This window comes from Heterodontus francisci, chromosome 6 (assembly GCF_036365525.1).
Source record: "Heterodontus francisci isolate sHetFra1 chromosome 6, sHetFra1.hap1, whole genome shotgun sequence".
NCBI classification, from domain to species: domain Eukaryota; kingdom Metazoa; phylum Chordata; class Chondrichthyes; order Heterodontiformes; family Heterodontidae; genus Heterodontus; species Heterodontus francisci.
In genome coordinates, this window is record NC_090376.1 from 71,310,881 (window position 1) to 71,333,938 (window position 23,058).

The 23,058-nt window shown below is 43.3% G+C and overlaps 1 protein-coding gene across 1 annotated transcript in view; it reads right to left on the minus strand.

Moving 5' to 3' along the window:
* Window positions 1-8,548: 8,548 nt before the first annotated feature.
* The window catches only part of eif5b (eukaryotic translation initiation factor 5B), a 187,632-nt gene continuing 173,122 nt past the window's right edge, over window positions 8,549-23,058 (minus strand). The window contains exon 24 of the mRNA XM_068033891.1: window positions 8,549-9,326. Coding sequence (XP_067889992.1) covers window positions 9,219-9,326 — 108 coding nt within the window. The 3' untranslated portion in view covers window positions 8,549-9,218. The remainder of the gene's footprint in view (window positions 9,327-23,058) is intronic.

Here is a 23,058-nt window from a genome sequence, read left to right on the forward strand (position 1 = left end):
GAGGGGACATTGATAATTGTTATGACACAGGTGGGAGAGCTTATAGGGTATAGTAGCATACTGGTTGTTACTGGACTAGTAATCCAGAGGCTTGGACCAATTATCTGGAAACATGAGTTCAAATCTCACAATGACAGTTGGGAAATTTAAATTAAGTTAATTATCTGGAATTTAAAAAGCTTACATCAGTAATGGTTACCATGAAAATACCAGATTGTCATAAAATGCAATCTGGTTCATTAATGTCTTTTAGGAAAGGAAATCTGCTGTTTTTACTCAGTCTGTCCTATATGTGATTCCAGAACCACAGCAATGTAACTGACACTTAACTACCCTCTGAAATACCCCAGCAAGCCACTCAGTTATATCAAACTGCTACAGAAAAGTATAACAATAAAAACAGATAAACCACTGGGATTGACCTAAATATCAGACACGATAAAAGCAAACCCAACTCAGTCGACCCTGCCAATTCCTCCTCACTAAGATCTGGGGCCTCGTGTCAAAATTGTGAGAGCTGTCCCAGTCTAGTCAAACAACAGCCTGATCATACTCATAAAATCATTCCTTTCAGTTAATATCCTAGACTACTCAATCAACATCTGAGTATGTCCTGTCCCACAGGCAGGACAGACGCACCAGAGGTGGCGCCACAATGGTATACATTTGGGAGAGTGGTCCTGGGAGTCCTCAACATTGACTCTGGACACCATGAAGTCTCATGGCATCAGGTCAAACATGGGCAAGGAAACCTCCTGCTGATCACCATCTACCGCCCTCCTTCAGCTGATGAATCAGTACTATGTAATGAACACCACTTGGGAGAAGTACTGAAGGTAGCAAGGGAATAGAATGTACTTTGGGTGAGGCACTTCAATATCCATCACCAAAGATTGCTAGGTAGCATCAATACTGGCCGAGCTAGCCAAGTCCTGAAGAACATTGCTGCCACCTTGGGCCTGTGACAGGTAGTGAGAGAGCCAACAGGAGGGGTAACCCTACTTGACCTTGTGCTCTCCAATCCACCCTTCATAAATGCATCTGCCTCTGACAATATTGGTAGGCGTGACCACCACATAGTCCTTGTGAAGACCAAGCCCTGTCTTCAAACTGAGGACACCCTCCATTGGGTTGTGTGGCACTACCACCATTTTAAATGGGCTAGATTCATAACAGACCTAGCAGCTCAAAATAACTTTATATAAATGTAACGCTTTTAATGTATTAAAATGTCCTAAGATGCTTCACAGGAGCATTATAAAGCAATATGCGGAGGCGGCGGCGTAGTGATAGTGTCACTGGACTAGTAACCCAGAGACCCAGGGTATTGCTCTGGGGACATGGGTTCAAATCCCACCACAGCAGAAGGTGGAATTTGAATTCAATTAATAAATCTGGAATTAAAAAGCTAGTCTAATGAAGGCCATGAAACCATTGTCGATTGTTGTAAAAGCCCATCTGGTTCACTAATGCCCTTTAGGGAAGGAAATCTGCTATCCTTACCTGGTCTGGCCTACATGTGACTCCAGACCCACAGCAATGTGGTTGACTCTTAAAATGCCCTCTGAAATGGCCGAGCAAGCCACGCAGTTGTATCTAACCGCTACAAAGTCAATAAAAAGGAATGAAACCGGACGGACCACCCGACATCAACCTGGGCACTGGAAACAACAACGGCAAACCCAGCCCTGTTGACCCTGCAAAGTCCTCCTTACCAACATCTGGGGGCTTGTGCCAAAGTTGGGAGAGCTGTCCCACAGACTAGTCAAGCAACAGCCTGACATAGTCATACTCATGGAATAATACCCGACAATGTCCCAGACTCTGCCATGACCATCCCCGGGTATGTCCTGTCAAACCGGCAGGACAGACCCAGCAGAGGTGGCGGCACAGTGGTATACAGTAGGGAGGGAGTTGCCCTGGGAGTCCTCAACATCGACTCCAGACACCATGAAGTCTCATGGCATCAGGTCAAACATGGCAAGGAAACCTCCTGCTGATTACCACCTTCGCCCTCCCTCAGCTGATGAGTCAGTACTCCTCCATGTTGAACAACACTTGGAGGAAGCACTGAAGGTGCCAAGGGCACAGAATGTACTCTGGGTGGGGGACTTCAATGTCCATCACTAAGAGTGGCCTGGTAGCACCACTACTGACCGGGCTGGCCAAGTCCTAAAGGACATATCTGCTAGACTGGGTATGCGACAGGTGGAGAGAGAACCAACAAGAGGGGAAAACATATTTGACCTCGTCCTCACCAACTTGCCTGCCGCAGACGCATCTGTCCATGACAGTATTGGTCGGAGTGACTACCGCACAGTCGTTGTGGAGACTTAGACTCGCCTTCACATTGAGGATACGCTCCTTCGTGTTGTGTGGTACTACAACTGTGCTAAATGGGATAGATTTCGAACAGATCTAGCAATGCAAAACTGGGCCTCCATGAGGTGCAGTGGGCCATTTGCAGCAGCAGAATTGTACTCAACCACAATCTGTAACCTCATGGCCCGGCATATCCCCCACTCTATCATTACCATCAAGCCAGGAGACCAACCTTGGTTCAATGAAGAGTGCAGGAGAGCATGCAAGAAGCAGCACCAGGCATACCTCAAAATGAGGTGTCAACCTGGTGAAGCTACAACACAGGACTATCTGCGTGCCAAACTGCGTAAGCAGCATGCGATAGACAGAGCAAAGCGATCCCATAATCAACCGATCAGATCTAAGCTCTGCAGTCCTGCCACATCCAAGCGTGATTGGTGGTGGACAATTAAACAACTAACTGGAGGAGGTGGCTCCACAAATATCCCCGTCCTCACTGATGGGGGAGCCCAGCACATCAGTGCGAAAGATAAGGCTGAAACATTTGCAACAATCTTCAGCCAGAAGTGCCGAGTTGATGATCCATCTCGGCCTCCTCCTGAAGTCCCCAGCATCACAGATGCCAGACTTCAGCCAATTCGATTCACTCCGCGTGATATCAAAAAAACGACTGAAGGCACTGGATAGTGCAAGGCGATGGGCCCTGACAATATTTCGGCAATAGTACGGAAAATCTTTGCTCCAGAACTTGCCGCACCCCTAGCCAAGCTGTTCCAGTACAGCTACAACACTGGCATCTACCCTGCAATGTGGAAAATTGCCCAGGTATGTCCTGTACACAAAAAGCAGGACAAGTCCAACCCGGCCAATTACCGCCCCATCAGTCTACTCTCAATCAGTAAAGTGATGGAAGGAGTCATCAAAAGTGCCATCAAGCAGCACTTTTAGTTTGGGTTCTGCCTGGGCCACTCAGCTCCTGACCTCAATACAGCCATGGTTCAAACATGGACAAAAGAGCTGAACTCAAGAGGTGAGGTGAGAGTGACTGCCCTTGACATCAAAGCAGCATTTGACCGAGTATGGCATCAAGGAGCCCTAGCTAAACGGAGGTCGATGGGAATCGGGGAAAACCCTCCGCTGGTTGGAGTCATACCTAGCGCAAAGGAAGATGGTTGTGGTTGTTGGAGCTCAATCATCTGAGCTCCAGGACATCACTGCAGGAGTTCCTCAGGGTAGTGTCCTAGGCCCAACCATCTTCAGCTGCTTCATCAATGACCTTCCTTCAATCATAAGGTCAGAAGTGAGGATGTTCACTGATGATGGCACAATGTTCAGCACCATTCGTGACTCGTCAGATACTGAAGCAGTCAGTGTAGAAATGCAGCAAGACTTGGACAACTTCCAGGCTTGGGCTGATAAGTGGCAAGTAACATTCGCATCACACAAGTGCCAGGCAATGACCATCTCCAACAGGAGAGAATCTAACCATCTCCCCTTGACATTCAACGGCATTACCATCGCTGAATCCCCCACCATCAACATCCTAGGGACTACCATTGACCAGAAATTGAACTGGAGTAGCCATATAAATACCATGGCTACAAGAGTAGGTCAGAGGCTAGGAATCCTGCGGCGAGTAACTCACCTCCTGACTCCCCAAAGCCTATCCACCATCTACAAGGCACAAGTCAAGAGTATGATGGAATACTCTCCACTTACCTGGATGGGTGCAGCTCCAACAACACACAAGAAGCTCGACACCATCCGGAACAAAGCAGCCTGTTTAATTGGCACCCCATCTACAAACATTCACTCCCTCCAGCACCGACGTACAGCGACAGCAGTGTGTACCATCTACAAGATGCACTGCAGCAACGCACCAAGGCTCCTTAAACAGCACCCTCCAAACCCGCGACCTCTACCAACTAGAAGGACAAGGACAGCAAATGCATGGGAACACCACCACCTGCAAGTTCCCCTCCAAACCACACACCATCCTGACTTGGAACTATATCACTGTTCCTTCACTGTCGCTGGGTCAAAATCCTGGAACTCCCTTCCTAACAGCACTGTGGGTGTACCTACCCCACATGGACTGCAGCGGTTCAAGAAGGCAGCTCATCACTACCTTCTCAAGGGCAATTAGGGATGGGCAATAAATGCTGGCCTGGCCAGCGACGCCCACATCCCATGAATGAATTTAAAAAAAATTAGACATCAGGGCAGATGGCCAGAAAGGTATGCTTCAAGGAGCATCTTAAAGGAAGAAAGAGAGGTAGAGAGTTTAGGAAGGGAATTCCAGAGCATCCATGAGGCACTGTGGGCCATCAGCAACAGCAGGGTTGCATTCCACCACAATCTGCAACCTCTTAGCCCAGGATACCAGTCACTATACCATCACCATCAAGTCAGGGGATCAAGCCTCGTTCAATGAGGTGTGTAGGAGAGCTTGCCAGGGGCAGCACCAGATGTACCTGAAAATGAGGTGTCAACCTGGTGAATCTACAACAAAGGACAACATACATACTAAACAAAAGTGCATGCTATATGCAGAGTTGTGATTTCAGATCAAAGCTCTGCAGTCCTGCCACATCCAGTCGTGAATGGTGGTAGAAAATTGAACAACTAATGGGAGGAGGAGGCTCCATCAACACCCGATCCTCAATGATGGCACAGCCCAACATATCAGTGCAATAGATAAGGCTGAAACATTTGCAATCATCTTTAGCCAGATGTGCCGAGTGGTTGATCCATTTTGACCTCCCTGAGGTTCCCACCATCATAGAAGTCAGTCCTTAACCAATTCAATTCACTCCATGTGATATCAAGAAATGGCTGAACACATTGGATACATCAAAGTTTATGCACAATAACATTCCAGCTGTACTGATGAAGACTTGTTCTTCAGAACTAGCTGTGCCTCTAGCCAAGTTATTCCAGCATAGCTATTGGTATCTACCCGACAAAGTGGGAACTTGCCCAGGTACATCCTATCCACAAAAGGGACAAATCCAATCTGGCCATTTATCTCCCCATCAGTCGACTCTCAATCATCAAAGTGATGACTGTGCTATTCATCAGCAATTATTCACCAGTAACCTACTCACCAATTCGCATTTTGGGTTCTGCCAGGACCACTCAATTCCAGACCTCACTACATCCTTGGTCCAAACATGGATCAAAGAACTGATTTCCAGGGGTAAAGTGAGAGTGACTTGTGCTTGACATTAAGGATGCATTTGACTGAGAGTGGCATCAAAGAGAGTTTGTAAGACTGAAGCCAGTGAAATCAGGGGGAACATTCTCCACTGGTTGGAGACATACCTAGCACAAAGGAAGATGGTTGTGATTGTTGCAGGACAATGAAAACAGCCCGAGGATATTGCTGCAGGAGTTCCTCAGGATAGTGTCCTTGGCCCAACTACCTTCAGCTTCATCAATGACCTTCCCTTCATAAAGTCAGAAATAGAGATGTTCGCTGATGATTGCACAGTGTTCAGTTCCAAATGCAATTCCTCAATAATGAAGCAAGACCTGGACAACATTCAGGCTTGGTCTAATAAGTGGCAAGTAACATTCACACCACACAAGTGCGAGGCAATATACCATCTCCAATAACAGGCAGTCTAACTACTTCCCCTTGACATTCATTGGGATTACCATTGCTAAATCACTCACCATCAACATCTTAGGGGTCAGCGTTGACCAGAAACTTAACTGAAGCAGTAACATAAATACAGTAGCTACAAGATCAGAAAAGGTTGGATATTCAGCAGCGAGAGACTCACCTTCTAACTCCCCAAAGCCTTTCCACCATCTACCAAGTATAAGCCATAGATGTGATGGAATACTCTTCAATTATCTGGACGAATGCCACCCCAACGCAAGCTCAACGCCATCCAGGACGAAACATCCTCTCTATAGAATCCCATCAACCACCTTAATATTTACTCCCTCCACCACTGGCACACCCTGGCTGCAGTGTGTACCATCTACAAGATCTATTGCAGCAACTTGTCAAGGTTTCTTCAACAGTACCTCCCAAACCCACAATCTCTACCATCTAGATGGGCAAGGGCAGCAGGCACATGGGAACACCACCAACTGCAAGTTCCCCTCCAAGTCACACATCACCCTGGCTTGGAAATATACACCGTTCCTTCATTGTCACTGGGTCAAAATCCTGGGACTCACTCCCTAGCAGTACTGTGGGTGTATCTTCACCGCAGAATCAGCAGCTGTTTGAGAAGGTGGCTGATAACCACGTTCTTAAGGACAATTAGGGATTGGCAATAAATGCTGGCCATACTAGCACACCCACATCTCATGAAAGATTTTTAAAATAAGAATTACCTTATAGTCCAATGTTCAAAATGTTTTTAAGGATGACACTTCTGTGATTCTCCCCATTATAAATTAATTTATTTCAGGTGTTATGTAGAAGATGCTGTCATTCAAAGAATAAACACAACCCTACCAGATAACTATCTTTCCTATGCACATCTCCTATTTTCCTGCTTTCTGCCATTATTCAGGAAACAGGTAACCTGCAGACATCTTCACAAATATACAAAGGTAAGTACAGTAAGAAACATGGTGAAACCAGGATAGCAAAAATAATACATCATGATTCTCCATTGAGTCTGGCAGTTACTATGGCCCAGGGAAATCCTGCTGCAATATAGGGCTTCAAACAATTCATGCCCAACCCATCAGTTTCAATGCACTTTAAAATTAGGAAGCACGTAGAAGGAATTAGGAAGGAACTGGCAATTGGATAGAGTGGAAAAAAGAGAGGAAATACAAGAAAATAAATCTTGAGGAAAAAAAATTCAGTAGTTGAAACCAAAGATAAATGAAAAGTAGAATAATGTATACCACTAATTTTGCAGGGTAAAAAGATAATAGGTAGATCAATCTGAAGGGCAAGACTATAGGTGGAGACCTTATCACCAATTCCTTCTGTACAAGTAGCATTGATTATTACTATTCAATGACAGCTTCAATTGCTTTTCGAGGCACTAACTTTGTTTTTAAGCTTCTAAAATGAAAAAAATTACTGTTCCTAGTCACAGAAGTTATAGCTTTCCCATTGATTTTGAAAATAGTTTTTAGAAGCCAATTGGAATGCTAAATTTTTGATCAAATTAATAAAATAAAAAAGCACAGGAAAGAAAAATGTTAAGTAAACAGAGCATACAGGAAAGAAAACAGGACAGAAATTAGGATAAAACAGTGATGAAGATGGCAAAAAGCAATGTAAATCATGGATAATATTAAGTGTCTCAAATTAGCAATGAAGATTAATACATTCTTTCCAATGAAGTGGCATAAGAGTCCAGCCTATAGACATAATCAGTGTGACTCTTTGATCAATCTGGCAGAAGGGAAAGTTATGGAAAGATTCCATTAGCTCATTTTTAACCATTCCTACTCTAGACAACAAAATCCCAAATGTCAACCTGCATGCTTCCCATTCCATAATGACCCATCACTTAAAATGTTATGACAGTCAAAGCTTTGGGTAACTAATGCCCCATTTTTTTTAACAAGCCTTATGCAATGAAAATAAGAGAGATCAAATAAAAATCAAAATCTTGCATTATTCAAATTTGGATGCAGCAAGAGAAAAGCAATAACAAGTGTAACTGCAAGCACCAGGTGATGGAAAATGGAACTTACAGTCACATCTCTAATATTTACTATTCACCACCTTGGCCAAAGTTAATCTATCTGCCAATGATTTGAGACACATACAATGCAATAAGCTAAGCAAAAATTGGTTTCAGCACTTTTAGTATCAGAAAGACCAGAGTTTCCACTAGTGACCACTACCTTGTAGCCCCTCTGTTGTGTTGACCTCAGGATTGAACTCAGCTGTGACAGTGCCCAGAGTAGAATATTCATTGTCTGGTCTCAAACATGAAGAATGGTCACTTGAGAAAAACACCAAAGGGTGACAGATAAGCAAAGAGCCATAAAGGAATTAATATCTTCAGAAAAGGAAGATGAAGGAGTGTTTTGCACAATGAAACCTTTTGAACTGCAATAATTAATCTGGCTGTTCTTTTGTTACACGTAAGAGCATCGTACTTATGTTTCCCCATGCATGCTTCTGCTCAGGAATTTAGGTCCTTCCTTCATCCTCATGAATTAGTCACTATTTTGTGTCTCTGCCTACTGATCAGAATTGGGTTTAGAAAGATAAAACTATCAGAAATATAAATCTTATCATCTTCAGCTTTATTTGTGATTTCAGCTTTGAAAGTTTACAGTCTGGGTCACACAACCATCAACTGTACAAGCAATAAAAGGCTGCTCTGTTATTTTTCTCACAATGCAGGTGGAATTCTCCTAATACCTAATTCTTTATAAAAGTTCATAGGCACAAAAGCAGGGTATGCGTCATGAAGTAGCTGAGAAAAGCAGCTCCTGGAACAGAGAAAAATTCTCTATACCCAAAATTACTTGTCAAAAAGGCTGTACACTGCTTCTGCACTGTAGCACACAGGATTCAAACACTTTATTCATTATTTCATACAATTAAAATTAGAATCGGGGAGTGCTGCTTACTAGTTCTGTGTAATGGAAGGGAAAATTTAAAAATAGCAGCCAGTATTGGGGAAAATGGGAGGGAAAGAAAAAAAAAACAGGCACATCGAGAACTGTAGGAATATGTAAAACTGATCACTGTCAAACCAGTGCAAGAGTTTTGGTTTGTCATGGAAAACGTTTATTAGCTATAACCACTTTTTTTTAAACTCTGGATTCTGTCTCTCAGCAGACCAGCATGGCTTCCAGCATGGCTTAATAATAGGTTCTGTTTAAGCACAGACCTCAAATCACACTCAGTCCTCCCACTGCTGAAATTTTGAAATGAAAACAAACTGCATTAGTTAGATAATTTCAAATATTTTCTTCAGTTCCATGACGAGCTGCCAATCAGACTTCTGCATCTCATCTCTGAACCAGTCTTTCAAGGCATCAATGGACTGTCGGCTGATCTGTAATACAAAAAAAAACAATTCAATAGGCCAAATATTGTTACAAAATATTGAATAACAGGCTTAAAACTAACTGTGTGGACAAAAACTGCAATTATTTTGAGCAAAACAACCTTCAAAAAAACATTAGCATTTCTATACCCTTGACTTTCAACCATTATTCTCCCCTCCTCTGTTTGGTTTTGGTCTATGTTCATCAGGGCTACCCTGCTTATTTATTGGGGGTTTATGTATTTGCATTCAGTTTTGGGAGAATGAGGTGTGTACATTTCCTTTCACTTTTACAATTGACTGGCGTCCATGGGCTGGATTTTACCTCAGGCAGATGGGAATTCGCCACTGACTTTCACGGGGCTTTAATTGTCCCACTTGTGGGAGGTGGTCCCGCCTCAGTGAGCTGCTGGCCAATCAGTGGGCCGGCAGTTCTTCGTCCCAGCAGCGCCACAGGGAGCGGTGGCCACTGCTGGGACTGAAGCCCAGCCGAAGCCATGGATCCAGGAGGGAAGGTAAGTAGGGGCATGCCTCACCAGGGGAAATCAGTCCTTTCTTGGTGAGGCATTTTGGGGGGGAAGGGGAGGCGCCTTGGGTCCCGGGGGTGGGTTGGAAGGCGGGGACAGCCCTCAATCGGGAAGCTTGTGCCGGATTGCCATGCCCCCCACTACCCCTCCCCCGGGGCACAGAAAGGCCGGTAGCTATCACTGGGCAGCCTTTTACGTCCCCAGCACGCCCACTTGCCACGGGTAAAATACCCGTGGAGGCAGGCAATGGCCCTTAAGGGCCCTGATTGACCTCGGGTGGGTGGGCCATTTCCCACCCCCCGCCCAACGCTGTAAACATGGCCAGAGGTGGAAGTGGGGCGGGTAGGCCTCCTGGAGCCTCCTGCTCAATTTTACACCGCCCCCCACCCCCCCCCCCCCCCCCCACGTCATCATCCGACCTGCTGGGGCGGCGTAAAATTCAGCCCCATAAATGTATTGGATTCTGCTTTTACACAAAAGATCTACAGAAAGCAAATGCACAGAGCCAGCTCCATGCAATTACATTACTTTACCTGACGGCAGAATTCCAAACTCTCATTTTTATGGGTCTCTGATGCCAGCAGGGTTAATGGCCAAGCTTGTTTATACTAGATTAGATCAATGTTCCCAACCACGGTGGTACTAAGTGTAAAAGTGATGTACAAAAGTTCTCATGAAATGATTCAATCTAAAATATTCTGTTTTCTCTTTCAGATCTGATGGAACTTACTTTGTTTTTTAGATACCTTGCTTAGTTACTAGTTTAATGTAATTAAGGAGAAAAGAATTAAAAAGTCTAGAGGTACATTATTTGATGGGTTTAACTAATAGGCTGTTAATTAATTACACAAGGTACAATTTCATTCATTTATGAATGGTTATTACTATGAAAAGCATGTTTCCACATTTGCAAAGTCCAGTCCTACGATTCTAAAAGTTGGAAAATTGGTCCTGAACTGCTATTTAGGGTATATTATGCAAAAGTACAGTTTATGGATTATAAAAGGCAAGTCTACTCATGGAAACTTCTGTTAAACTATTGAGATGATTCTAGAAAAACTTGTAATTGTACCAACCTTTATGACTTGATTTTAAGTTTTTGTTGGAGCACTAATACGTAGAATCATAAAATGATTACAGCACAAAAGGATGCCATTTGACCCACTGTGTCTGTGCCAGATCAATTCTGTTAGTCCCAGCCCCCAACCTTTCCCCATGGCCCTAAAAGTTCTCTGTCCAGATGCTTATCCAATTCCATACCAAAAGCCAGGATTAAATCTGCCTCCACCACACTCTCCAGTAGTACATTCCAGATCTTAACCACTCACTGTGTAAAAAAGTTTTCCTCATGTTGCTGCTGGCTCTTTACCCTTTAAAAAATTCCAAGGGGAGGAGCACTATCCATGGTTAACTAAAAAAGTTAAAGATATTCTCAAACTTAAAGAAAAAGCATATCATTGTGCAAAGATGGGTGGCAGGTCAGAAGATTGGACAGAATATAAAAAACAGCAACAAATGTCGAAAAAGATTAATAAGGAGGGAAAAATTGGAGTACGAAAGCTAGCTAGAAATATAAAAATAGATGCTATGAGTTTCTATAGATATTTGTAAAAGAGTTAACAAAGTGAGCGTTGGTCCGACAGAAAGTGAGTCTGGGGAATTAATACGGGAAAATAAGGAGATGGCAGAGGAATTAAACAGGTATTTAGATCAGTCTCCACTATAGAGGATACAAGTAGCATCCCAGAAATAGCTGTAATTTAGGAAATGGAAGGGATGGAAAACTCAAGAAAATTACAACCACCAGGGAAGTGGTACTGAGCAAATTGTTGGAGCTGTGGGCCGACAAGCCCTCGTCTCCAAATGGGTTTCATCCTAGGGTCCTAAAAGAAGCTAGTGAGTTAGCTGATGTGTTTTAATTTTCCAAAATTCCCTAGATTCGGGGAAGGTTCCATTAGATTGGAAAATTGTGAATGTAACTCCTTTATTCAAAAATGGATGACAGAAAGCAGGAAACTACAGGCCAGTTAGCTTAACATCAGTCTTAAGGAAAATGTTAGAAGCTTTTATTAAAGAAGTTACAGCAGGGCACTTAAAAAAAATTCAAGGTAATCAGGCAGAGTCAACATGGTTTTGTGAAAGGGAAATCATGTTTAACCAATTTATTGGAGTTCTTTGAAGAAGTAACATGTGCTGTGGATAATGGGGAACCAGTGGATGTACTGTACTTAGATTTCCAGAAGGCATTTGATAAGGTGCCACATCAAAGGTTATTGCGGAAAATAAAAGCTCATGGTATAGAGGGTAAACATATTGGCATGGATAGAAGAGTGGCTAGCTAACAGGAAACAGAGGGTAGGCATAAATGAGTTATTTTCTGGTTAGCAAGATGTAACAAGTGGTGTGCCACAGGGATCAATGCTGGGGCCTCAACTTTTTACAATTTCTATAAATGACTTGGATGAAGGGACCAAAGGTATGGTTGCTAAATTTGCTGATGACACAAAGATAAAGTAGGAAAGTAAGTTGTGATGAGGACATAAGGAGGCTACAAAGGGATATAGATAGGTTAAGTGAGTGGGCAGAGATCTGGCAAATGGAGTATAATGTGGAAAAATGTGAACATATGCTGTCATGATCCTGTGTTTTCTTTCTCCTAGGGAAATATTGCAGTGCACCTTTAAGACTGTAAGAGATCAGTACTTCTTTAAGGCAACAAGCTCTAGAGACTGTAAGCCAAAGTGCATTCTGGTTGCCCGGCAACAACCAGAAAGGGAGAACAGGACTTCAATGTATCCATTTTGACTTTGAAACTGGCTAGTTGTCAGACGGATCCTGCATGTGAAGGAAATAGAAAAGCTCTCTCTAAGCTAATTTAAACCCAGGGTAGTTTCTCTCTCAAACTTCTAAAAAGCTTTGAGCCATATTAATTCCTTAAAGAAATAACAAATTATTGATCTACTGTATTCATCACTGGAAAAAAGAGTTTATACCACAACTGCTGAACTGAACTGCTGAATTCCTATCTTTGGAAGGATCTTCGGATTCATCAGACCTTGGGAGACTGCAAGTGAATTTTGACTGTGTTATATCAGAAGACCATTTGTTGGAAGCGTAATCTGCAAAGACTTCATTGTTTTTTCTATTTTTTTGGGCAGCTAATTAAAAACCAAACTACTGTTAGTTTGAGCATATGTATGCGAATGCGGGAGTTAGTTTTTTTAAATAAGTTATAAGGTCTTTAGATATTGGTTTATCTTAGTAGTGTTTAAGATTTTAGTTTTTTTAAAAATAAATAGCGAATTTGTTGGTATCTAAAGATACCTGGTTTTATTTCACCTCATTCGGGGGGTTACTAGATTGTTTCAATTCAGCTGCTACTTTCTTCAATTTGGAAAGCTTAAAGATATATAATGCGACCTGTGGAGTGACAGGACTGAATTGACAATGCGTTGCTCTCACCATGATCAGAATCGTATATTTTGATTGGGGGCTTTGTCCTGAGCAGTTGTAACAATGCACATATGAATTAGGAGGAGTAGGCCTGAAATTGTCCATTTTGGCAGGAAGAATAAAAAAACATATAATCAAAATGGTGAGAGATGGCAGAGCTCTGAGTTGCAGAGGGATCTGGAAGCCCTAGTGCATGAATCACAAAAGGTTAGTAGGCAGGTACAGCAAGTAATTAGGAAAGCTAATAAAATGTTATGATTTATTGCGAGGGGAATTGAATACAAATGTAGGGAGGTTATGCTTCAGTTATACAGGGCATCGGTGAGACCACATCTGGAATACTATGTACAGTATTGGTCTCCTTATTTAAGGAAAGATGTAAATGCATTGGAAGCAGTTCAGAGAAGGTTTACCAGACTAATGCCTGGAATGAGCGGGTTGTCTTATGAGGACAAGTTGGACAGGCTAGGCTTGTATCTGCAGGACTTTAGAAGAGTAAAAGGCGACTTGATTGAAACATATCAGATCCCGAGAGGTCTTGACAGGGTGGATGTGGAAAGGATGTTTCCTCTTGTGGGAGAATCTAGAGCTAAGGGTCACTATTTAAAAATAAGGGGTCCCCCATTTAAGATAGAGATGAGGAGAAATTTTTTGTCTCAGAGGATCGCGAGTCTTTGGAACTCTCTTCCTCAAAAGGCAGTGGAAGCAGTCTTTGAATATTTTTAAGGCAGACGTAGATAGATTCTTGATAAGCAAGGTGATGAAAGGTTATCGGGAGTAGACGGGAATGTGGAGTCTAAGTTACAATCAGATCACTCATGATTTTTTTTTGAATGGCGGAGCAGGCTCAAGAGGCCTAATCCTGCTCCTAATTTGTATGTTCGTATCTCCTGGCTGGCCTCCCACATTCTACTCTTCATAAACTTGAGGTCATCCAAAACTCTGCTGCCGGTGTCTTAACTCGCACCCAGTCCCGTTCCCCTATCACCCCTGTGCTCACTGACCTACATTGCACCCAGTCAAGCAATGTCTTGATTTTAAAATTCTCACCCTTGTTTTCAAATCTCTCCATGGTCTTGTTGCTCCCCATCTCTGTTATCTCCTCCAGCCCCACAACCCTCCAAGATATCGGCACTCCTCTAATTCTGGCCTCTTGTGCATCCCTGATTTTAATCGCTCCACCATTGATGGCTGCGCCTTCAGTTGCCCAGGCCCCAAGCTCTGGAATACCTTCCTTACACTTCACCGCCTTGCTTTCTTACTTTAAGACATTCCTTAAAACGTACCTCTTTGACCAAGCTTTTCGTCATCTGACCAAATATTTCCTTTTGTGGCTCGGTGTTATACTTTGTCTTATAATGCTTGTGAAGTGCCTTGGGATGTTTTATTCCATTAAAGGCACTATATAAATATAAGTTGTTGCCAAATCTAGTTCTGGAACCTTCCATCGACAGGAACAATTTCTCTCTATCTACTCTGTCTAAACACCTCACGGTTTTGAATAACTATCAAATCTCCTCTCAATCTTCTGTTCTCTATGGCGAACAACCCCAGATTCCCCAATCTATCCACGTAACTGAAGTCCCTCATTCCCTGAAGCAATTCTTGTAAATCTTTTCTGCACCCTCTCTAAAGCCTTCACATCCTTCCTAAAATGCGGCACCCAGAATTGGACACAATACTCCAGTGAGGCTGAACCAGTATTTTATAAAGGTTCATCATAACTTCCTTGATTTTGTACTCCATGCGTCTATTTATGAAGCCCAGGGACCCCTTTGCCTTTATAGCTACTTTTTCAAGCTACCCTGTCACCTTCAATGATGTGTGCACATATACCCACAGGTCTCTCTGTTCCTGCACCTGCTCCCCCTCCCCCACCTTAGAATTTCACCCTTTATTTTATATTGCCTCTCTTCGTTCTTCCTATCAAAACGTATCACTTCACATTTCTCAGAATTAAATTTCATCTATCAGATATCTGCCCAATCTATCAGCCTATGTCCTCTTGAAGTCTATCAAGTTCCTCACAGTTCACAATACTTCCAAGTTTTGCACATCATTATGTTACGGCAATTCCACAATGGCATGCTTGCTTGTGTCCTGGATGGTGGTGAGTCTTCCAACTCCTTCCCAGTCACAAATGGAGTGAAGCAGGGCTGTGTGTTGGCTCCTACCCTGTTCAGCATAATGTTCTTTGTCATGCTTTTTGTGTTAACGAAAAGTGCCATCCACATTTGATAGTGCAGAGATAGCTAAGTCTTCAATTTGAGGATACTACAAGCCAAAACCAAAGTGCATGAAGCAATGGTTCGTGATTTTCTTTTTGCTGAGCACTGTGCCCTAAATGTCTGCTCAGAACAGGAAATGCAACATAGCATGGACTGCTTCTCATCTGCATGTGATAATTTCAGTCTCACCATCAGCACCAAAAAGACTGATGTTATGTACCAAGCTGCCCCACAAAAGCAGTATGTGAAGCCAACTATTACAGTCAATGATCAAAGACCTGAAGCAGTCGACAAATTTATTTACCTCAGCACACCCTCTACAGAGCAGTTCACATTGATGACGAGGTCAACGCCAGAATAGCTAAGGCCAGCGATGCCTTTGGCAAGCTATGAAAAACCATCTGGGAGCGAAGAGGAATTAGTCTGTCAACAAAAATGAAGGTATACCCACTCTCTTGTATGCTGGTGAGAGGTGGACAGTTTACTCCAGGCACGCAAACAAGCTACACCACTTTCACATGACCTGTTTGCGCAGACTACTCAAGATCAAATGGCAAGACAAGGCTCCTAAAATGGAGATTCTCTCCCTGACCGACATGCCTAGCATCTACACTTTGCTGAAGAGAGTTCAAACAAAATGGGCAGGATATGTTGCCAGAATGCCTGATTAGCACTTGCCAAAAAGCTGTGAGCCGATTGAAGGAAAACATTCACACGGAGGCCAGAAAAAGCACTTCAAGGACATCCTGAAGGTCTCACTAAAGAGTTTCAACATCGGCCCTGAGACATGGGAAAAGCTTGCACATGATCGCTTTATATGGCACAGTTTCATCAGCAAAGGCACTGCCTCATATGAAGAGAACAGAGTTGCAATGGCTAACAGCACCTGTGTGAGCTTTGCAGGTCCAGGGCCACATGCATCTCTTCTGCACCAACAATACATGTGCGTTCAACAGATTTCATGAATAGTCACCAACGAATACATTGCACCTGAAACTTAACTCAATGAATTCTAGTTGATGTCATGGTCACCTTCGACTACGAAGGACAAACACGATCATGAGTATGACCATCCCAATACTCGGTCCCTCTTACACTATTCCCTATAAGGAATATTAATAAGCTATAAAGACCATCAAATCAACCCATAACCTATGAGCCACAACTTTAGGAGGCAAAGGTTGCTAATAGAATATATATCACAATCCGAAGGACTGAGAGTTATCTCAATGCCAACAAATATGACCTTATTCATTTAACAAAATAAACTTTGAAGGGTTTCCTTAGTGGTAGAATACTCATCATTAAGTTGCTCTCTGGGGAAGTTGGAGTTTTTCCAGATCTGGCCCTCAGCTCCAGAAGATTCATCAACCAAGTTTTCCCTGGGACAATAATGAATCTTGTGGATGATCTTTGAGATGAAGGGAAATGGAGAAGATGAAGTTGATGATAGAAAAATGGATAAAGATTCTGCTTCCAGCATATGTTCATTGGTTTCCCAAATAGGGCAAACAGCTGAAAATGGCTATTTATGCAATTTCTCTGCAGCTTCCACCAGTCACCCGCCAGATTTACCGACAGAAATTGTGGGCTATAAATAATTCCTTCCCACAAAACATTTTTTGTTATTTCATTCATGTTGCGTTGATGTCCCGTGCCCATTGTAGTCAGGAAGGTGTGCGACTTGGAGGGGAACTTGCAGGTGGTGGTGTTCCCATGCAGCTGCTGCCCTGGTCCTTCTGGGCAGTAGAAGGCACAGATGTGGAGGGTTCTGTTGAAGAGGTCTTGCCGAGTTGCTGCAGTGCATCTTGTAGATGGTACACACTGCTGCCACCGTGCGCCGATTGTCGAGGGAGTGAGTATTTAAGGTGATGGATGCGGTGTCGATCAAAGGTTGTGGATGGGGCGCGAATCAAGCAGGCTGCATTGTCTTGGATGGTGTCGTGCCTCTTGAGTGTTGTTGGACCTGCAGTTATCCAGGCAGGTGGAAAGTGTTCAATCACATTCCTGACTTGTGCCTTGTTGATGGTAGACAGGCTTTGGGGAGTCAGGAGGTGAGATACTTGCTGCAGAATTCCCACCCTCTGGCCTGCTCTTGTAGCCACAACGTGCTTATATGCCTGATCCAGTTAAGTTTCTGGTCAGTGGTAAACCCTCTCACCCCAGGATGTTGATGGTGGGGAGCTTCAACAATGATAATTCCATTGAATGTCAAGGGGAGGTGGTTAGACTCTTTCTGGTTGGAGACTGTCATTGCCTGGACACTTGCGTGGCACAAATGTCATTTGCCACTTAGCAACCCAAGCCTGAATGTTGTCCAAATCTTGCTGTACATAGCATGGACTGCTTCATTATCTGTGGAGTTGTGAATGGAATTGAATACTGTACAAACATCAGCAAACGTCCCTATTTCTGACATTATGATGGAGGGAACATCTTTGATGAAGCAGCTGAAGATAGCTGAGCCTAGGGCACTGCTCCGAGGAACTACTGCAACGATCTGAGATGATGGCCTCCAACCACCTCAACCATCTTCCTTAGTGCTAGGTATCACTTCAGCCATTGGAGAGTTTTCACTCTGATTCCTACTGACTAATTTTATTGGGGCTTCCTGAAACCATACTCGGTCAAATGATGACTTGATGTCAACGGCAGTCACAGTCACCTCACGTCTAGACTTCGGCTCTTTTGTCCGTACTTGGACCAGGGCTGCAAAGAGGTCTGGAGCTAAGTATTTCTGGCAGAACCCAAACTGAGCGTCAGTGACCAGATTATTGGTAAGTGCCACTTCATAGCACCATCTCCAACATCTTCCATCACTTTGCTGATGATTGAGAGTGGACTCATGTGACGGTAATCAGGTGGATTAGATTTGTCCTACTCTTTGCTGACAGGACATACCTGGGCAATGTTATGCTTTGTTAGCTTTATTATGTAAAAAGGTTAATGAGGTTGAGAGCTACAAAGATGAATGAAGGCAATCAGACCTAAGATTTTTGCAGAGCCTTTTGCTAGGATCCGTGACTGTTTTTGATAAATAACTGTTCTCCTATTAGAGAGTAAACTAGTCTGAAGGCAAAACACATTCTGCTTGGATTTTAGGTGGGATTTCTCATAATTGACTAAGAATCCAAGCACTTGGACTGTACAGTATCTGTGGCAGTGAGCTAGCTGTTTCAAATCACAGAATCTGGAATGCATACATGCGAATTATCTTGAATTACAGCTACTATTATGTAGGCAAAAATTTCAAGTAAGTGAATTAATGTCCAAACTGTTTTTGCTTGCATTAGTTTAAGTAGAAATGTTTGTCAGGATACAGGGAGCCATCCCTGCTCTTCTTTGAATAGCGACATATGATTTTCTACATCCAACTGAACCAGTGGAATGGATAGGTGTCTCATCTGAAATAAAGTCTGGCTCGGGGTATAAAATTAAAACCCGACCGGGCCCGACCCGACAACAGCCAACCCGAACCCGACCCGGGCACGAGTCCTTTAATTTTTTTTCATGCCAGACCTGTCCAGAAAATAACAAACATATTATTGAAACAGAAAAAAATCATAGATTAAAACGAAAACAATACGAAACAAAAACAGTACAGTCCAGCCCGACCTGACCCAAGCCCGAATGCTGGACACAGAATACAGACCTGATCCGACCCGAACCAGACACGTAGTCGGGTTTGGTCGGGTTCGGGTCAGGTTGCCAGACTTTAATCTGAAAGGCGGCAGGGTGGTTGATGGTCGGCACAGACTCAGTGGGCCGAAGGGCCTGTTTCAGTGCTGTATCTCTCTATGACTCTTTACAAAAGGAAAAACGAACGTCAGGCCAGAGGAAGAAAGATTAGCAGACTTGATCAAAGAGGTGGATTCTAAAAGGAGAGGGAAGTGCAATCATATAGGGTTTAGGGAGGGAATTCCACAACAAGAGTCCTAGACAGGTGAAATCACAGCTGTTCATGGAGGGGCAACAGAAGGGAGAATACACAAGAGGCTGGAACTAGAAAAGAGATTGGCTTAGGTAGGGGATGGGGGGAGGAGGGGTAATTATAGGGCTCAAGGGAGGTTACAAAGATAGGGAGGAGTTTAAACATAGGATCAGAATTTTAAATTTGACGTGATGGAGCCAATGAACAGGGATCATAGGTGAGTGAGATTTGTTGCAGAATAAGACAGCGGTTGCGGAATTTTGCATAAGCTCGAGTTCACAGAGGACCAAGGATGGAGAACAAGACATCAAGTGGAACTAAGCAAGGGCAGCTCCACCATACTGGGCAACAGAGGAGGAGCACTGGAGAAACACAGAATGAAAAACTCAGGCTTTATAAAGGTAGAGGTGGAGGAATATATCAGGGTAGCAACTGTGATTCATAACTTTGGTTAGGACCACTTTTGATGATGTGGGAGGGGTAAGAGTATTAAAGTAGGGAAGTGTTGCTACAGCTGTACAGGGCCTTAGTTAGACTGCATCTGGAGTACTGTGGACAGTTTTGGTCTCCTTACTTAAGGAAGGATATAACTGCATTAGAAGCAGCTCAGAGAAGGTTCACTCGACTGATTCCTGGGATGAAGGGGTTATCTTATGAGGAAAGGTTGAGCAGGTTGGGCCTATACCCACTGGTGTTTAGAAGAATGAGAGGCGATCTTATTGAAACATATGTGATCCTGAGGGTGCTTGACAGGTTGGATGCTGAGAGGACGTTTCCTCTCATGGGGGGAGCCTAGAACTAGGGGACATAGTTTAAAAATTAGGTGTCGCCCATTTAAGACTGAGATGAGGAGAAACTTTTTCTCTCAGAGGGTCATTAGTCTGTGGAATTCACTTCCCCAGAGAGTAGTGGAGGCTGGGTCACTGAATATATTCATGGCCAAGTTAGATTTTTGATCGACAAGGGAGTCAAGGGTTAAGGGGGGGGGGGGGGGCAGGCTCAAGGGGCTGAATGGCCTACTCCTAACTCTTGTGTTAAAACCTGTTTGGAGGGATTTAACTAGGAAGTTGTTTGAGGGATGGGTATGGATCTAGGATACAATAATAAGGTTAATGACTTTGAAGAGAAAAGGCAGGTTAAAAATGGGCAGTAGTTAAGTAGGACAGAGGTTGGTGGAGTTTTGAGGAAGGGGTGATGGTGGTTTTGAAGGTGTGGAACAATGCTCAAGGAAAACCACTTACAATCTCAGCTGCCATAGGAGAAAGGGAATTTGGATGATTAGGAGTTTTGTGGGAATGGAGTTAAGGGAGCACGCAGTAGGTCTTATGGTCGAGATTATCTTGGAGACAGCACTGCAGCAGATGAGAGAGAAACTAGACAGAGACAACAGTTCAAGTCTAAGGCAGGTAGAAAATGAGGAAGGTTTGGCTTTGCAGGAGTGAAAGGAAGAGAGGCAGCTGGTCTGTAAATTGGTGATAAAGAAACTCATAAGCATCCTGCACTTCTCATTAGAGGTGAGGAAAAAAGGGATAAGGAAGGGGTTAAAGTGCCAGTTGGCAGCAATAAAATAAGAGCCTGAGATTATTTTATCCCTCCAGGATGGTCCTAGTGTATTGGAAAATTTTGGCAGAGCACAGCAAGGTTTAGGATTGTTTAATGTCATTAAGGTAGATCTGCCAATAAATAGTTGAACATTTATTAATCGAATAGCTAAGTTAGCTTTGCACTAGGTACGCTCAGGTTTGTGGCATTTGGACGTGAAGGACCCAAGCTGAAGCTGTAGCAAAAGAAATGACCTGTATTGAAAATACTGAAGGTTCTGTGGAGAATGAGGGCATAAAGTTAGAGGTGAAGGAGCAACTAAGCAAATCAACTCATGCAGAGGTATCATGGCAATGGAGGGCCAAATGCCAGGCAATTAAGAGTTTGAGTGCATGATTGTAAATTCATTGGAGAGCTTAAACAAAAGGGGCAGATACAGAAGGATATGGGTGATTTGAAAACAGTCAGGTGATTTGATGGTGAAACATGTAAGGAAGTAGTCAGAGATAGCCTTGATCGAAACCATGGATGAGGCCAGAGAAGATGGCAAGGTCAAGGAGGTGGCCGCAAATATCAGTTTATATGGAACTGGATCTTGGGTAGGACAGTGAATTCAGAAGAAAGGAGGCAAGGAAAGTTGAAATGGAAGCTAAAATCACCAAGAGTTTCTTGGTGCAGAGTCTAAAGGAAAAAAGAGAAGATATCTTCTATAAGCTTTGGTTCCATAACAGTACTTTTGAGTTCAAGCCAGAAGGTTGTGTTCAAACCTCACTGCGCAGACTTGATCACATTATCTACACTGATAGCTCAGCACAATATTGAGTGAGTGCTGCATTGTCAGAGATGTCATTTTTTGGATAAAACTTTAAACGAAGGTCCCATCTGCCCACTCAGGTGGATATAAAGGATCCTGTGGTACTATTCAAAGAGAGCAAGTGAGTCTTCCCTATCATTCTAGCCAATATTCATCCCTCAGCTATAGAATCATACAACAAGTCCTGTGTCAATTCTTGAAAACAACTACCCAATTAGCCCCACTCCCTTCCCCCACCCCCCCCCCCCCACCCTCCCGAGTCTGCATTTTTTTTTCCTTTTCAAGTATATATGCAATTCCCTTTTGAAAGTTAATATTGAATCTGCTTCCACCATCCTCTCAGCCAGATCACAACAACTTGCTGTTTAAAAAAGTCCCCCTCTGGTTCTTTTGCCAATTACTTTAAATGTGTCCTCTGGCTACTGACCCTGCTGACAGTTTCTCCAATTTACGTTATCAAAACTCATCATGAATTTGAATACCTCTATCAAATCTCTCCCCGTCTCTCCTCCAAGGAGCATAATCCCAGCTTCTCTACACTCCACATAACTGTCCCCAGTACCATTCTTGCAAATCACCACACCCTCTCCAAGACGTTGTCATCCTTACTAAAGGACAGTGCCCAGTATTGAACACAATACTACAGCTGAGGGCTAACCAGTGACTAATGATTTTAGCATAAATTCCTTGCTTTTGTACTCTATGCTTCTATTTTTAAAGCCCAGAATCCCATATGTTTTTTTTTAAAGCTGTATCAACTTGCTCTGTCATCTTCAAACCAACATCACTAAAACAGATTATCTGGTCATCATCTCATTGCTGTTTTGTGGGACGTAGATGTTGGCAAAATTTGGCTGCTGCATTTCCAAAAGGCATTCAGTAAAGTGCCACACTAAAGGTCAATATAAGGGCTCATGGAGTTGGGGGTAATATATTAGCATGAATAGAGGATTGGTTAACAGACAGGAAGCAGAGAGTGGGCATAAATGGGGCATTTTCAAGTTGGCAGGCTGTAACTAGTGGAATGCTGTAAGAATCGGTGCTGGGGCCTCAGCTATTTAGAAGCTATATTAATGACTTAGACGAAGAGATGGAGAGTAATGTAGCTAAGTTTGCTTATATACAAAGCTAGATGGGAATGCAAGCTGCAAGGAGGACACCACGAGGCTGCGGAGATATAGACAGGTTAAGTAAGTGGGCAACAAGGTGGCAGATGGAGTATAATGTGGAGTAATGTGAGGTTATT